The sequence below is a fragment of the Molothrus ater genome, chromosome 31, assembly GCF_012460135.2.
Source record: "Molothrus ater isolate BHLD 08-10-18 breed brown headed cowbird chromosome 31, BPBGC_Mater_1.1, whole genome shotgun sequence".
Classification (NCBI taxonomy): Eukaryota; Metazoa; Chordata; class Aves; order Passeriformes; family Icteridae; genus Molothrus; species Molothrus ater.
In genome coordinates, this window is record NC_071658.1 from 1,450,530 (window position 1) to 1,467,150 (window position 16,621).

At 54.7% G+C, this 16,621-nt stretch overlaps 3 protein-coding genes across 3 annotated transcripts in view; 2 read left to right on the plus strand and 1 right to left on the minus strand.

Annotated features, from left to right (window-relative positions):
* Positions 1–2,777, plus strand: part of LOC118700569 (nucleoporin NUP35-like) — a 183,174-nt gene extending 180,397 nt beyond the window's left edge. Inside the window, exon 8 of the mRNA XM_036405138.2 lies at positions 484–2,777. Within this exon, the coding sequence (XP_036261031.2) occupies positions 484–570 (87 nt within the window). The 3' untranslated portion in view covers positions 571–2,777. The remainder of the gene's footprint in view (positions 1–483) is intronic.
* LOC118700556 (uncharacterized) overlaps positions 1–16,621 on the minus strand; it is a 185,893-nt gene that overhangs the window by 109,118 nt on the left and 60,154 nt on the right. The gene's annotated exons all lie outside the window — the stretch shown is intronic.
* On the plus strand, positions 4,051–9,452 carry LOC118700565 (uncharacterized). Its single transcript, XM_036405128.2, has 12 exons — positions 4,051–4,168; positions 4,482–4,546; positions 4,661–4,993; positions 5,178–5,326; positions 6,614–6,728; positions 6,901–7,038; positions 7,286–7,462; positions 7,584–7,739; positions 7,900–8,001; positions 8,368–8,470; positions 8,751–8,807; positions 9,101–9,452. Exons 1-12 carry the CDS (start codon positions 4,051–4,053, stop codon positions 9,301–9,303), a joined length of 1,716 nt encoding a protein of 571 aa, XP_036261021.2. The 3' UTR covers positions 9,304–9,452.

Here is a 16,621-nt window from a genome sequence, read left to right on the forward strand (position 1 = left end):
TCAGAAAGATAAAAATTGATCCACAGCACACAATTTGATCAATGGTTACATTGTGAAATAGGGCACAATGGAAATTGTTTTTTGCAGCACAAACCTGAGGCTGGCAATTGCCCTGAAAGATGTGGAACAGTATTCTCAGTGCCCAGTGCCCACACAGTGTTCCCAGTGCCAGCTGAGGCTTAAACAAAACCATCCAGACCTGACATGACCCCTACATGTCAAAAGTAACAAAACACTCTGGTCAACTGATAAGAAACTCAATAAGCTAAGCTGCAACCTGGGGTGTAACAGCTCTATACTTTTACCATCAATGTTTTTGGGTGAAGTATCAGTGAACGAGACATCTCCAGGTTCAGAGTTGGCAGTAAATGCAGGGTTATTTATTATAGGGTTAGCTTTTGTAACGTTAATGTGCCTGGAGTGGAGAGAGGGATGAGCGTGTGCTCTTCCCCACCCTCCTCCACCTTTTGTTGTTTCCCACAGGTGTTCAGCGGGGTTTCCTCCAATAGATTGTTCAGCGGAGGGAGTGAGACTACTTTTAAAATGTTTTGCAAGAGCTGCAGTCCGTGAATTAAGCATTTGAGTTGCTTTTATTTCAGGGTTTTAGCAGGCTTTTGTTCTCATCCTGGAGCAGTTCACCTTAGCAGCTTGCTCCTTTTATTCCACTGACTTGCCTTTTGGACATGATCAAGTTCTGCAGCAAGCAATGCCACTGCCTAGAGCCTTTCTTAACAACCAATCACTTTTTTAACAACCAATCATCTTTTCAGTAGCCAATTTCCCCTTATCCTTTTTTGTTTTTTCATCAAGTCCACCCCAGGTGTAGGGAGGCGACTACTAAATTAACCGAGGAAGAATAACAAAATATTTTCCCCTGAAGTTTTCCTATAGCCCCCACAGAGGAAGCTGCATGATAAATACCTAGGCTTGCATAGGGACAACACCATCTCCACAAGGCAGCTGCTACAGAATTGGCCTCAGGACTAAAACTGCCACTTCTAGTTCTCCACAACAAACCACAGACTCGTGGAGTTGCAGAATTGGTTTCAGGACTGAAACCTGCCAATTCTGGCTTTTAACAACAAAACACAAAAAGTACAGGGGCATGGGTCCCCTCCAAACAGGAGCTTGTCAGCTCTGCACAAAACCCCACATAGACAAAGGAATTAAATCCCTAAACCCATTGACCACAATATCCACAATTCCTTCAGAGAAAGATGCTTTCAAACTTCCAAGCCTACCGAATAAACTACAATTCCCACAACCCCTTGAATAATTGAAGATATTTTTGACAAGTCTCCCATCTTAGGGAGAAAATTTGAGGTGGATGGAGAGGCCCCTGTCTTTACTAGGAAACACACCTCCTCTCCATCTGAACCCACTTTAAAAGTTAACAAGGGCTCTGGTGTGGTGTGTCCCTGCTACAATGGGAGCCCCTGACACATCTAATAATCCATCTCCATTATCCCCTGGACTTCCTCCTCCTGAGGGTCCAGCTGTTTTTGAGAACATTCCCACTTCCAGTGTCCCTCTGCCCAGCAGATGGCACACTGATTCTTTCCCAGCTGCTGTTTGGGTTGGCTCTCCCCTGCTGAGGAGGGAATGCTTCTGCCACTTCCTTGTAGCCGACCCTGTCCCTTCTATTATGGGGAACCACTTGGGTCTTGGGGCCCTCGGGGGCTGTAAAAATTCTGCCATCACCTTTGTCCTTGCTTTCTTCTTTTCAGCATCCCTTTTTACATGCACTTGCTGTATCTTTCTAAGCAGTTCATCCAGGGACATATTCCACCCTTCCTCTAGTCCTCCCTGATAGTGCCGGTGGGTACTCATTTTCTGCAGCTCAAAGCCATTCGTCTTTCCAGTGAACCAAACAAAATCCTTAAAAGAAAATCCTAATCTTCCACCAACAATCTGCATTTCCTGGATTTTCTTTCCTCCTTGTTCTCACTCTCTTTATTACACACCTTATACCACAGCCAGTCCCTGTCCTGCCAAAGTGTCCAAACGTGGCCCCCAGGTCGTGATTCTCCCACAGGGAACAAGAAGGCAGAGCTGTACTTTATTGGCCACTAAGTTATCTCTACCGGGGGAGGACTGACCTTTTTGGAATCTACTCATTTGTTCAGTTTCCTTTTGTAACACTGACTGGACTTTCATTCCATGAGGGCTTTTATTCCTTTAGAATTATGGTATTATCATTCCTTCACAGAAAAACATTTGCAAACCAATGGATGGCCATTTTTTTTGCTTCTGTGTTACGTTTTCTAAAGTGACTCTCAGTGGTTGACATTAAGGCAAATGAGTTACTGCTTTGAGTTGGAAGCAACCTTGAAAACCTTTCACGTTGCTTTAAATGAATGAGGAGATAGTTGGCTCTCACAATTAAGAGATGAATATTATGTGGACGGTAAGAGAATTTTTATAGCTGTACAGTTATGTTATTTTTGCATGTTCTCTCCATAGTACTCTTTCCCTTCCCCCCTTATTGCTGTCACTAGTGGGGCATTTAGGGGAGGAAGAGCTTGTTACCAGGAGGCAGAGCATGGCAACACCTGACCTCCAGTCAAGATGTAAGAAAGTGACTTCCACCATTGGATGGCAGGGAAAGAGTTGACTGACAAAACTTTGAGAGGGACTAAGGGTATAAAAGGCAGAGCATCCATTTTGTAGATGAGCACGTGGCTTTTGATGGAGACTTGCAGTCTTGTAATTTTTCTTAATCGCTCTTTGTTGTATTTTTGTTAAGGTTTAATAAACCTTTGAAATTTTAAAAGTGAGCCTTGTTTCTCACAATGTTCTTAGGGCATCTCAATTAATTTGGGAAGTGTGCAGTTTTTTTGAACTACTAGAGCGAGTTGAGCAATGAGAGGTAAAGCTTTCCTGAAGCGAGGATTCTTTAATGCCAGATTCTTCTGTGTTTTCAAGGTAAAGATGTTTTTGTCCTGCGGCAAATGACTTCAATGAGAAAATAATTCCAGCACGGAGTAAGAGCTTTGGACAGAGACCAAGTGTTGCCAGCAGTTGCTCCAGGTGCTCCTGCCATCAGCCCCCAATGCAGGTGGGCTTTGGCTCCCTGTGGCACAGAAGCCCCCCGGGGGCACAGGTCTCTGGGGCAGGAGACGGGCACCAGCGCTGCCAGGGCTCGGGGGGTGGCAGGTCTGCTTGGGCGGGGACTCTGCCACAGCTGCTGCTGTCAGCGCTGCCCGGGCCCCAGGGCTCAGAGCAGCATTCGTGCCCGGGCCCACACGTTCCTTGTGTGTGTCACACCCACGGGGTTAGGATGGCCACGGGCTGGGACGTGTCCCAAGGAGGCCGTGCCAGCTTCCCTGGAAGGCCCCGTCCCCTTCCCAGCGCGGCTGTGTCGGCAGCCCTGGGGGCTCCTTCTGCTGCCCTGAGCCCGCAGAGCAGGGCAGTGTTTGCTGATGCTCTGAGCCCTTCCTAAAGATCCTGTGGGGCTGCCTTAGACACCTGGGGCCAGGCATTCCTTCCAAGTTGGGCCACTTTGGCTGGGCTGGGGGCGGCCCCAGGGCAGGCGGCAGTGTGTGCAAGGGCCCTGGGTGGCACGCTGCAGCACGGTCACTGTGCCATGGAACGGAACCCAGTGTCCAAGGGCCCTTTGTGACATGTGGGAAATAGAAGCTTGCCCGGGTGCTCGGAGCACGTGACGGGACAGGACAGAGCAGTGCTGTGAGGAGCCCCCGCACAGCGCGCTCGTTCGTGTCCCACCTGGAGCTTTTCCAAGGTGTTGGTCCTGCAGCTGACCGCGAGGCCAGACTGCGGGTCTTGGTGACTCAGAACTTTTCCAAGGCATCTCTCATTCAGTGTCAGTGCCATCAAGTCCAGACCGTGGGATCTGGTCACCTAAATTGTTAATGAGGAGTCTCCTGTGATTGTGGCAGGAGCCCTAAAGACCAAAGTGCAGGACTTCCTGTCCTGCAGCCTTCCTGAGGCTTCCCTGTCGCAGGTGCCTTGAAGGCACAACTGCAATTGTTGACTTGGCGATATCCTGAGGCATCTTTCTAGAAGGTGCCGTCAAGGCTGGGTGGTGGAATGGCGGACAGATTTCTCAGCCCTTTCAAAGTGTTCAGGGGGAAAAAAAAGAATGACCCTGGAGCCACCCAAGCACAACAGCCTGAAGATCTGGAACAGATCCGGACACTGGAGGATGGTGAGTAGCAGAGCTGGGCCACAGGGCTGATGGCTACAGCCAGCTTGGCCCCATCCCATCCCATCCCATCCCATCCCATCCCATCCCATCCCATCCCATCCCATCCCATCCCATCCCATCCCATCCCATCCCATCCCCTGGGGACATGCTCATGGACAGGATGGAACAGGGCCCGGGCAGACACCCTGCAGTGGCTGTGCTCCATCCCCTGGGCCATCCTGGGGCTCTCCCAGCCTGGGGAGCGCAGGGCTGGGCTGTGTTCTCTGGCCTCTCCCACAGCCCCTCAGCTCTGGCTGCGCTCGCTCTTTGCCAGATGCAGCCCTGGACAAGACACAAGAGCAGCAACCCGGCCCTGGCCGCCTCCGCCAAACCCTGAAGGTACCTGCAGCCACCCCCAGCTGGGCTGGGCCTGCTGTCCCTGCTCAGCCGAGCACCATGCTTGGAGCACGCCATGCAACGTCCCTGCCTTCCCTGTCCTTTGTTCTCCTGCAGAGGTTACGGAAGTTCCTGCACATTCGGCGTAGGAAGACCGGCACCTCAGCAGCTGAGGGCAAAGCTGAGCCTGACTCGGGGCTGACCGAGCTCCAGGCAGAGCCTGATGTCAGCCCAGATTCGGCTGAGCGCTCACAAGACTTTGACACCTCAGTGACTGAAAGCTGGGCAAAGGCTCTTCTCACATCAATGACAGAGGATGTGGTCATCACAAACAGTGACAATGAAGAGACTGAGGACATCTCAAATACTGTCACCATGCCCACTCCCATTGTGATTCATGCTCCCACTATGGATTTTTTTGAGGACAGTGCTGTTCCTTCTCAGCAGCAGGTAAGCAGCCTGGGGCCAGGCCTGGAGGCCTGCCAGGATTGTGTGTCCCCTCAAGCCATGGTCACTGAGGCCCCTCAGCCTTTGAGTCCAGCACAGTGTGGTGGGAAGGGAAGCACTTCTTGGGGGAAGCTGGGGAAGTTGCTGCCTTGGACAGCACTCAAAATCTCCCCCATGCCTCCTCCAGGTGCCAGCCATTGTAAGGAGCATCCACCAGAGGCTGGTGTCCCATGTTGCTCTGGATGCCAGGCTGCAAATTGACATTGTGAGGCTGGCTGAAGAACACCCTGCGGACGTGGTGCTGACCCTCCTGCGCTGTGCCCCAACGTGTGACAGGTATGGGGCCCACGTGCCTGCACAGCTCAGGGCTCACCAGCCTTTGGGGCCCATGGCCCTGCACAGCCTGTGCTATGGGCTCTGCCAGACAGGCAGAGAGGTCCAGCACCCTGGGGCCCCTCTGTTTCCTGAGCCTGCTGCCAATGCTCCCTCCCTGCCCCTCAGGGCACCGGGGCTCTGTCACCTGGGCCCCCACAGCTGCACAGGGCATGGTACTGGCACTGAGATGCCCCTGACACAGAGCTCTGATCCCACAGAGCTGCTACAATGATATGGAGAACCATTGGCTCGTCACGAGTAACAATGGAGAAAGTGCTGCCAACACTGGTCCGGGTAATGGAGGATTGGCCACTGCACAGCAGACGCACCTCTGATGGGGATAACACAAATGTTTCTGCCCTGGCTGTGAGTTTCTGGAACTGGGCTCTGCTTGCCCCTGGGTCACCTCCCCAGCAGCTCTCCATCCTCTCCATGCCTCAAGTGCTGGGCTGAACCCTGGGCAAGGGGCAGGCTCAGGGGGCACCAGGCCCGCTGCTTCTCCTGCATCTGCCCTTGGGCCCTGCCCCATGGACACCTCGGCACTGAGCCCTGTCTTGGGCTGCTTCTTTTGCAGGCAACTCTGGTGATCTGGGTGATTGTGCCTGAGTGCCACAAGGCAATGATCCCATATTCTGGGCACCTGTTTGTGGCTCTGCTCTTCCATGTTGTTATCACCACACAGCAGATGCTACCAGAGGAAGTTGATACCTTCTGGAGAGCATGCCAGGAGGAACACCACCTTCCTAGCAAGCCCAACAGGTCCCAGTCCTCCTGTCCTTCCCATGCCCTTGTAGCCAGTGCCAGTGCTCCCAGTGTGACCTGGGCTTTGCTCTGCACACAGGTTTGCAGTGCAGGCCATGAAGGCTCTGCTCTGCCGACTGCGCTGTGACAATGAGGTGATGGCTATGGAGCGCAAGCGTGGTTGGAAGATGCTGCTGTGTGCTGACACCCAGCACTATGCTGTGGGTCTGCTGGCCAGGTGAGACCCCCTGCTCCTCATTGCCCCCGGCATTTGTGCCCTGTGCCCCACTCAGTCCCCGTGGTCATGGGACAGAGAGCTTCGTCACTGAGGGACAGCCAAGGAGACTGGAAAAGGCTGGTAGAGGAGGGTGCCCAAATGAGCTGCCTCATAAAGCGCCTACATCTCTTCCAGGGATGCTGGGGAAAGACCAGACCTCTGTGGGTCAGTCCTGGGAGAGGTTTAGCACACTTACCTCAGGGTCTTGGTGTCTTTTTCTCCCCTTCCAGGGAGATGTTCCGTATCTTTATCCCCTTGTGTTCCCTCATTGCAATCCATCTACTCAAGCGCCTGCACAGAGAAGAGCCACGCTGGGATCTGCCCTTCCTGGCATTCTTTGTGGAGGTGAGCCTCAAGGCCAGCGCTGCCTGGCTGAGCTGCCTCCCAGCTCTCTGCTCTCTCGTAGGCACAGCTGCCTGGGACGATGCCCACGCCCTGTGCTGCTGCTTGGGCCCACCCCTGTGCGCTTCTGGGCTCCTGCTGGCCAGCTCCCCTGTCACTGCCCTGTGCCTTTCAGGTCTTTCAGTGCCTAGACTTGAGGAAATGTGGTGACAGCACACTGGAGATCATGTCAAGGCACCTGCAGAGTGAGTGCAGGGAGCAGCGGCGCCTGGCACTCAGAGGCCTTGTGGTGCTCAGCAAGGATCCCTTGAGGGTGAGAAGGGGGCAGTGGCTGAAGTTGTATGAGCAGTGTGGGGTTGGGGAATGCAGTTCATTTGTCTTGGCAGAGCTTCAGGAGCTGAGGCAGCTGCTCCCAGCTCTCCTGCCTCACCTGCCCCAGTGCTTTGGCTCAGGCCTTTGGCTTGTGGGCCCTGCAGCTGCAGGGTGGCCTTGCAGTGCCAGGGCGGTGGTGGCGGTGCAGCCGTCCGTGGCTTTCCAGCACTGCCTTGTGTTCCACACAGGCCAGAAGAATGTGCAGTCTGTCTAAAAACCTTGTGGAGCTCTTGGGTGATGCAGAAGGATATGTTGTCAGCATGACTCTCTCTGTGCTCACAAATATACTTGAGAACGAACACATACTGATATCCAGCACCACTGCCCCGAAGCTGGCTGAGGCACTCCTGCCGCTCTTTGACTGTGTAAGGCTCTTGTGTCCCCTGCCATGGGCACTGGTTGCTGCCCAGAAATTTTGTGGATTTTCAGGCCTTTGCCCAGATGGGCTCGGAGAAGTTGGTGCTGAGGTATTTTCCTTTTTTCCAGGATGACATCGATATGCAGCTGCTCTCCCTAAATCTCTTCTTCAAGGTGATGGACTTGGTAGTGAACAAAAGAAAAAAAACTCTGAAGAAGATTGTGAGCCAGAGCCTGCTGCCACTCTTCTTTCATTGCCATGATGAGAACAAGCGCGTGGCAAAGGTGAGGTTTTGAGTTATGCTGGTGCATACCTGGAAAGGGGTCTCGGATGTCTCCTGGTTGGCTTCTCCCAGGCTCAGCCTTCTGCTCCTGGCCTTGGCACAGGGATGCAAGTCCTTTTCTTGGGCTGCGGTAGCAGCTCCACATCTGTGCTCCTCTCCAGGCCTCTCGCGAACTGCTGCTTTGTGTGGTAGAGTTCCTGAAGAAGAGGAAGCTCAAGCAACTACTTGAGAGGGAGAAGATGTTGAAGTTTGCCAACTGCCTGGTAAGGAGGGCCTGCAAGCCCCAGGCTCAGCCTGGAGAAGGCCCCTGAGGCGGTGCTCAGTGTGCGGGGCTGGCAGCTGTGCCCCTGCCCGCTGCTGCAGCCAGAGGCCACGCGGGCTCTGCTCCAGGCTCCCGTGGGCCCCAGCCGGGTGCCCATGGAGCCCCGGCCTGGCGAGGCTGTGGGCCGGCACCGCGGCTCCCCGGGCAGCAGCCAGCCCTCTGCCCCCTGCCCTCGGGAGCCCTTGGCCAGCGGCTGCTGGCCGCGCCTCAGGCCTGTGCAGCCAGGGGAGGCCGGGGCTGGGCGCAGGCAGCGCCCGGCCCAGGGGCTGAGCCCGCGCCAACCCTTCCCTCCTGCCGCTCTCTGCAGCTGGCAGAGGACAGGAGCAGAGTGGCCGAGCACCTTCGCCGGGCCCTGCACTACCTGCGGAGCCCACAGGAGCCCTTGCGAGAGGCGGCTGTCAGATTCATGGGTGAGCCCTGAGCCCGGGCCCCCTCCCGGCCCAGCCCGCCGCAGCCCGGCCCCAGCCCCGCCTGCTGCCCCGGCAGCGCCAGCCAGGCCCGGTGCCGTGGAGCCCCGCCCGGCCTGGGCATTGCTGCTGCCGCCCTCTGGCAGCCGTGCCCTGGGGCAGCAGCGTGCGCCAAGGGCCGGGCTGAGCCCTGCCGGGCCAGCAGCCCGTGTGGCCACAGCGCCGGCAGCGCCGCCGGCAGGGAGCTGTGCCGCTGGCGCCGTGACAGGCTCTGTGTTCACAGGGTCTGCCAAGGTACTCATGAGGGGCCAGAAGGAAGAGCTCGAGGTCCTCAATGAGGGTGAGTGCCGGAGCGGGCTGACAGCGGGGGCTGGCGAGGGGAGCTGCAAGCCCTGCCCAGCTGCGGCAGGCTTCGCTCCCTCTGCGGACGAGGGGTGGCGTGGGCAGAGCACTGTGAGATTTCAGGGACACGGGCCAGGGGCTTCGTGAGCAGCCCTTTGCAGCTGATCCTGCTGGCTCCTCCTCTCTTCTGGCCTATCCAAGAGCTGACTTGGACAATCACTTGGCGTGAGGTTCTCCTAGGATTCCTGCAGACGTGGGCCCTAACTGTGGCCATCTTCCTCTCTGTTTCAGCCATTCACACCCAGAAGAAAGGCAGTTTATCCCACTGTAGCAGGAATATTCAAGCCCAGTTTACAAGCAGAGCTGAAGAATTAAGTTTATCTTCAGGATCCAGTGAATCAGTGACCCAAGAACAGCATCAGGAGACACTGAAGAGGACGCCATCTCCCATTGCCACTGGAGTTCCAGGCACAGATGATGATTGGCACAGCTGAGCTTTTGGGACACTCCTGTGGCTTCAGCCCTCTCCCTGCCTGTAGATAGATCCCTCCCTCCAGCTCTCTCACCATGTCCATCCCCTTTTGTTCCATTCCAGCTCATCCCTTTGCTTCGCCTTATATTAATAAACAGTTTGGCATCTTCACTTTGCCTGCATCCCTGTGGAGCTGAAGCAAATCCAGGGCCCTGGGACACACAGGCCCCTGCTGCCGTTGTCTCCCACACTGTGTTTTGTGCACAGACCCAGAGGAACGGGGGCAGGTCAGGCTGGAAAGGTCCCTGTGCTGAAGGTGCAGTTCCACAGCACTGTGCAGTTCAACATCTTGCTGAGCACACTGAAGGCCAGCAGTGGGACAAGGAGCCTGTGTGTCAGGGACCAAAGTTGTGTCTAAGGCCCTGTCATATTTGGTCCCCTGTTGTGCACGTCAACAAGATAATGAAGAGCAGAGAACGAAGGCAACCTTATGGTTTACCTGGTGGAAATTTGACCCTTAAGGGAAACAATGGACGGGTCAATCAATGGGAAGTAAACCTGTGAAAGATAAAAAATGGAGCTGTGTTTGGCATGGAGGTGGTATCACAGGTCACAGCAGCCTCATCTCACGCACTGGCCAAGCATGAGATGAAGTCAGAACTGGAAAAACTCCACTCCAGAGAAGGAGATATCAGGCCTGATACTGGGGTAGAGGGACGAGAAGGACAAAATGCACACCCTCTTGTGGAGAGCCAGGGATCTGCGTGCGAAAGATCTCGGGCTGTACGGGTAGATAAGGAGGCCCCCCTCATCCTGCAGTCTGACCTTTGCTCTGTACCCACCCGGCCGGACGCGAGCAGAGGGAAATGACACAGACTGCCCAAGCCATAAATACCCCCTAAGACCCCTCAATAAACGCCATTTTGCTGTCCACCACATTGGTGTATGTAGCATTGGACCGAGTGACCCTGGGCCTTGGGTCACCGTGCCAGACCCCTCCGAACCAGGTCGCCACGCCGTAACGGCAACATCTGGTGCCGAAACCCCGGGAAGAAGTTGCAGCGCCCGGAGTTCGGGATTTCGCCTGGACAGGGGATCGGCGGCTGCACAGCAGGCCTAGTGCAGCGGGGGGGACGCCCCCGGACCAGTGTGGACCATGGAGGCCATAGCGAAGGTCGTAACTCAGATGCATGCCCAATGGGGGATTGATTGTAAGCTAAAAGATTTATGTCTTGCTATACCGAGACTTATTAAGCTGGGGGTGATAGAGAGCCCGGTGGGTATTCTCCATCCGGAGATATGGGATACTTGTACAAAGGTTTTAGCCGAGGAGACTATTTCCTCAGGCTCAGGGAAAGCTCTAAAGTCATGGGGCAGAGTCATGCAGGCTCTGCAGAAAGCTAGAGAAGAACAGGAGACCTGGAAAGCCGCGCAGGCTTGGCTATTAGCCACGCCGCAGTTGGGGGTGGGCGCGGCAACGCAAACCACGGAGGGATTCGATCAGACCGGCACCGCGGAACCGGGAACGCCGGATTCCCCCGAGCAGACCGCCTTACCATCAGAGGGGGGGGAACGCGCGCAGGCGTTTTGGCGGGGATTAACGGAGGAAGCGCGGGAGGTGGCGAAATCGCCGGACCCCGACGGGGTGGATAAAAGCACACCCCCTCCATATGCGTCTGAGAATGGCGCCGAACCGCATGTTCAGGGCGGAAAGGGAAACACGGGGGGCGGAAATGCAGTCAGCCTGCTTAACAACGCATGCGCAGGCGAGCGGGGGGACAGGGCGGCCCCCGCGGAGGAGCGTAAGACCAATCAGAGCGCTCAGTTCACTTTAGGTCCTTATAGGGCAAGGACCTCCCCCAGCAGGAGGCGGGGGGACCCCAGGGGGAGGGAACGGCCCGACCCTCGCAAGAAGGGGCGGGGTCGGAGCCCGAGAAAAAGGCAGAGCAGCCCGGAAACGTCCGGGCAGTTGACTTCCGACTCGGACTCGGACTCGAGCTCCGAGCTCGAGAGGGGATCGGAAAGTTCCGACTCAGATTCCGGCTTTAACAAAAGGAGACCAGCGGCATACAAGGTCACTAGCCACAGCGCTCCTGCATGGGTGAAGGGGATACCAGAGAAAGATCGAACTCCGCTTACAGACTGGCGTAAAATAAAAATAGCGTGTGCTGAATGGACTCCGTCGGCAAAACTGGTGTTCCCGGTTCGGGTGGGGGGAGCCGGCGGGAATCAAAGGACCTATTCCCCGGTAAACCCGAAAGACGTGCAGGCAATTACTAAAGCAATTGCAGATAGGGGAATTAATTCTGCCATGGTTTCCACACTCATTGACAGCGTTTTTGGCGGGGATGACATGTTACCTTTTGATATTAAGCAGACTTGCAGAATGATTTTTGATGGGGCAGGGATGATCGTTTTTAAGCAGGAATGGGAGGATAACTGTATTAAGCAGCTGGCCCTGGTAACAGGGGCAGACCATCCACTGCACCAGCAGTGGAGGCTCCAGCATACAGAGGCTAATGGGCACAGACCCTACAATGATCACCCCTCAGGCACAGGCTGAGGGCTTGCGGGCACATGAGGTTATGACAACAACCCATGCTGCCCGAGAAGCCATCCGTGTTGCTTCCAAAGTAATAGTCAAACCGTCGCCTTGGTCCACAATAAAGCAGGGTGAGAGTGAAAGCTTCACTCAGTTTGTGGATCGTTTACAGGCTGCCTTAGATTCCTCAACATTACCCTCAGAGGCAAAGGGTCCTGTGCTGGCAGAGTGTCTACGCCAGCAATGCAACTCAGCCACCAAGGACATTTTAAGATCACTGCCGCAAGAGTCTAATCTAGCCACCATGATCAGACACGTTGCAAAAGAAGAACACCTAGCTCCCATTCAAGCAGCAGTTCACACTGCCATAACGAGTGTCATGGCATGCTTTAAGTGTGGCCAAGCTGGGCACGTGACAACAAGCTGCTCCCAATCAGGATGCCCACCTGCAGCTGCTCCACCACGCCAGGGGAGACCCAGGGGACCATGCTGGGCATGTGGAAAGAAAGGGCATTTAGCTAGGGAATGCAGATCCAGGCATCAGGGAAACGGGAAAGGGAGGGGGCAGCCGGGCCGTATCCAGCCTCCTCCCACTTGGAACATGCAGCGGCCCAGCTACAGCAACCCCCAATGGGGCACAGGGCTTTCATGCCCACCACCTCCACCCCCTCAGGGAGCGACCAACTTTGTCGCCCAGCCAATGGCTCAATCGAACCCATCTGCACCTCAGGAATACCAAGAACAGCTCCCTGGGGCCGAGGCCCCTGGGTGGCTTTGGCCATGAAAGCATGGGAACGGGACCCATGGGTGGCCTTCGCCGCGAAGGTGGGGAAACACCCACTGATCGTGTGGGCAGTGTGTCGTCTCCACAACAGCTCCGACGACTCGGCCATCTGCCTTCCCTTTTGGGTGGACACAGGGTCAGATGTCACCGTCATCCCAGACATACATTGGCCTCGACCATGGAAGCTAGAAGTAGCCCCCATGGTGGGCGGAGTTGGAGGGCTGTCCCGAGCCCACAAGAGCACCCAACCCGTGGCAATAACCCTCTGCACCGAGAGAGGACCAGGAAGAACTATTACCCTCACTGCATATGTGATGTCAGACTGCCCACCCTTGCTAGGGAGGGATGCCCTAGCCCTGCTGGATGTTAGGGTGACAAATTTATTCTAAGGGCCACTGTCACGTACCCGCCATTGCCCATCAAACTGACTTGGAAATCAGCCGACCCAGTGTGGGTCGAACAGTGGCCCTTGTCAACGCCTCGAATGACTGCCCTCATTGAGTTAGTTAGCCGTGAATTACACAAGAATCATATAGAACCCTCCACGAGTCCATGGAACACTCCGATCTTCGTAATACCTAAGCGATCTGGTGAAGGCTTTCGTCTGCTGCACGACTTGCGAGAAGTGAACAAGAGAATCCAGCCTATGGGCCCTGTGCAAACTTCGCTGCCCATGAACTCTGTGATACCAAAAGGACAACCCTGTGCAGTGCTCGACATCAAAGACTGCTTCTTTTCTATTCCCCTGCACGAAGACGACAAGGAGCGTTTTGCCTTCTCCATCGTCTTCCCAAACAGCCAGCGGCCTAACCTACGCTTCCAATGGAGGATGCTTCCACAAGGAATGCTCAACTCCCCGACTATCTGCCAGATCACCGTGGACCGAGCGCTAGCACCAGTCCGGCAGAGCAATCCGACTGTAACCATCGTGCAGTACATGGACGACATCCTGATCGCCGCACCATCCACGAGACAAGTGGACCAGCTGGTGTCTACCATCTCCGAGACCTTAAGGACAAATGGCTTTGAGGTAGCGAGCGCTAAGATAAAAAGGGGACCGTGCATGACCTTCCTAGGAGTGGGAATCACAAGCTCCTACATAACTCCTCCCCAGATGAAAATCCGCCAAGACATCAAGACGCTCCACGACATGCAACAGCTGGTAGGGTCCTTACAGTGGCTCCGCAACATCGTCCTGATTCCTCCCGAGGTCATGGACCCTCTGAATGACCTCTTGAAAGGGAAGAACCCATGGGAGCAAAAAACCCTGACACCGGAAGCGGTAAGCTCGCTCAACTTCATCGAACGTCAGATGTCAGAGAGCATGCTCGCCAGATGGGACTCAAGTGCTCCAGTCGCTCTGTATGTCCACTTTACAAAAAAGGGGGGAGTGGGAGCCTTAGCCCAAGGACCCCCCGACAAGGCCCAACCAATACTATGGGTGGTTTTGGGGAAACCGTCGCGTGCCTTTTCCCCGGGAGTCGAGTGCCTCTGCAGCCTCATCATGAAAGGCAGGAAACTCGCCCTAAGACATCTGGGCATCGAACCTTCCAAGATAAGCTTGCCTCTCCGCAAACAGCTCTCTGCGCAATCAACAACAATATCGGAATATCTAGCCATGGCCCTCACAGGCTTTGGAGGAGAGATTTGCTACGCGGAGAAACCCCCTTGGACTCGGCTGCTCACGGTCATCGATATCGACCTCCCACCAAAAGTACTTGACCGACCGCGGGCGGGACCAACCATCTTCACAGACGCATCATCGCAGACCTCCACTGCGGCGGCAGTATGGCAGTCAGGAGAACAGTGGCAATGTGTCAAGGCAACCGACCCCACGCTTTCGGTCCAACAGCTTGAAGCAGCAGCTGTAGTGCTAGCGTGTGGACTGTTCCCAGAAGAACACCTTAACATTGTGACTGATTCCATATTTGTGGCCAAGCTCTGCCTAGCCATGTCCGGACCAGGTGTGTCAGTGTCCACAGTGGCAACAATGCTGGAGGAAGCACTCTACTCACGGAAAGGCACCATATCAGTCATCCACATCAACAGCCACGACCCGATCAAAGGATTCTACCAAATAGGCAACGACAAGGCTGACGCTGCCGCAAAGGGCGTATGGACACTGAAGGAAGCTTGTCAGTTGCACGAATCCCTTCACATCGGAGCTAAAGCGCTTGCAAAAAGGTGCGGGGTTTCTACCGCGGACGCAAAGCACGTTGTCGCTACGTGCCCCCACTGCCAGAAGTCGCCACTGTGGTCGAGTGGCGTCAACCCCAGAGGCCTCAAAGCCTCAGAAATATGGCAAACAGACTTTACACAATGTCAGCTGTTGAAACCCCGAATGTGGCTCGCAGTTACCGTAGATACGTACAGCGGCATGATTGTGGCCACACAGCATCTCAAGACCGATTCCAAAGCGACCATCCAACATTGGCTAACAGCCATGGCATGGCTTGGAGTTCCAAAACAGATCAAAACAGATAACGGCCCAAACTTCATCTCAAAGGTAGTCCAAGCATTTGCCTCGAAATGGAACATCGCCTTGGTGCATGGCATCCCATACAACAGCACCGGGCAAGCCATCGTCGAAAGAGCAAACCAGACTCTGAAAACTAAGCTGGAAGTGCTAGCAAAGGCAGAAGGCTTCACCAATGCCATTCCCCCGGGTGACCAGGCGCGCATGCTGGCAACTGCGCTGCTAGCGTTAAATCAATTCCCTAGGGGGGACAAAACAAACAGTCCAGCTCAGAGACACTGGGCCGCTCGGGCGCTAGAGGAAGGCCCACAGGTGGTGATCAAAAATGAACTAGGGGGGTGGGAACAGGGTTGGAGATTAGTGCTCATGGGGCGGGGATATGCGGCCGTTAGAAAAGACGGGGATGTTAAATGGTGTCCACTCAAATCTATCAAACCAGACCTTCATAGGGAAACTCATGAGAATTGTGAGACTTTGTTCGCAGGACTGGATCATTGGACGTCCCCGAAACTCATATGCCCCACTACTGGGAAAGAGAGAGAGGCCATCGAGCAACCCGACATCACCTGAGAAGCTCGCGCCATCAAAATTAAAGCAGCACCGGTATCTCTGTGTAATCTTGTTTCTAGAGTTAGTAGGCGGAGGACAAGCAGACACAAAACATTACCCTCACCAGCCATTCAGGTGGGTTCTACGCCATCTCTCAGGTGAGGGGGTCATCAAAGAAATTGTTACAGCTGACATCCCATCTTTCGAGTTCAGGTTAAAAGACATTTTTCCCATGCATACAGGGCACCCCAGATTTCGGGAGACAACAGTATTTGGGATGTACTGGTGCCCTGCTTCCAACCCAGGAAAAAGTTATTGTAATTACCCAGGGCATGGATATTGTGGATATTGGGGGTGTGAAACTATTGTGATAAGCAATAGATGGACGCCTCAACAGCCTGATAAGTTCCTGCAAATTAAGTACACTCCACACGGCTGTATCGAACCAAAATTTGACGGGGATGGGTATGCGCTTAAGCCCGGAGGCTTGATACAGCACACTTGCACAGGTTATATAATGACAATCTTGCAGCCGACCCATGAAGCCTGGGCCACAGGTAAAGTGTGGACAGCGTATGCTCATCTCCCTAGCCGCAGCATCTGGGCGAACATACAAATTATCAGACTCCCAGCCTCAATATCCCAATCAGTCGGACCCAATCCGGTTCTAGTAATGAGTAGACCCAGGGAAGAGATCGCAGCTAACGGTAGTTCTAGCAGCGAAACACAGAGGTCGAAACTAGCTTCCCCATCCGATCTCTTAACCAAACCAACCCTCTCCAGTCCATTCTTAAGCGTGTTAAATGCTACCTGCTTATCGTTAAACCAATCCAACCCGAACTTCACAGAATCATGCTGGTTATGCTATGATGCACAACCCCCTTTTTACGAAGGTGTTGCCTTTGATCTCCCATTCATCTTCTCTAAGTCAAACAATCCACGCCAATGCAGATGGGACACCCCCCGGAGAGGTATCACCCTAAGTCAGG

Bases quoted from the DNA above. Each gene is read 5' to 3' on its own strand.
- LOC118700565 (XM_036405128.2), top strand. From the start codon at position 4,051: ATGGCGGACAGATTTCTCAGCCCTTTCAAAGTGTTCAGGGGGAAAAAA. The intron at 7,039-7,285 runs GTGAGAAGGGGG...TGTTCCACACAG, and splicing joins TCAGCAAGGATCCCTTGAGG to GCCAGAAGAATGTGCAGTCT. The intron at 8,808-9,100 runs GTGAGTGCCGGA...TCTCTGTTTCAG, and splicing joins GCTCGAGGTCCTCAATGAGG to CCATTCACACCCAGAAGAAA.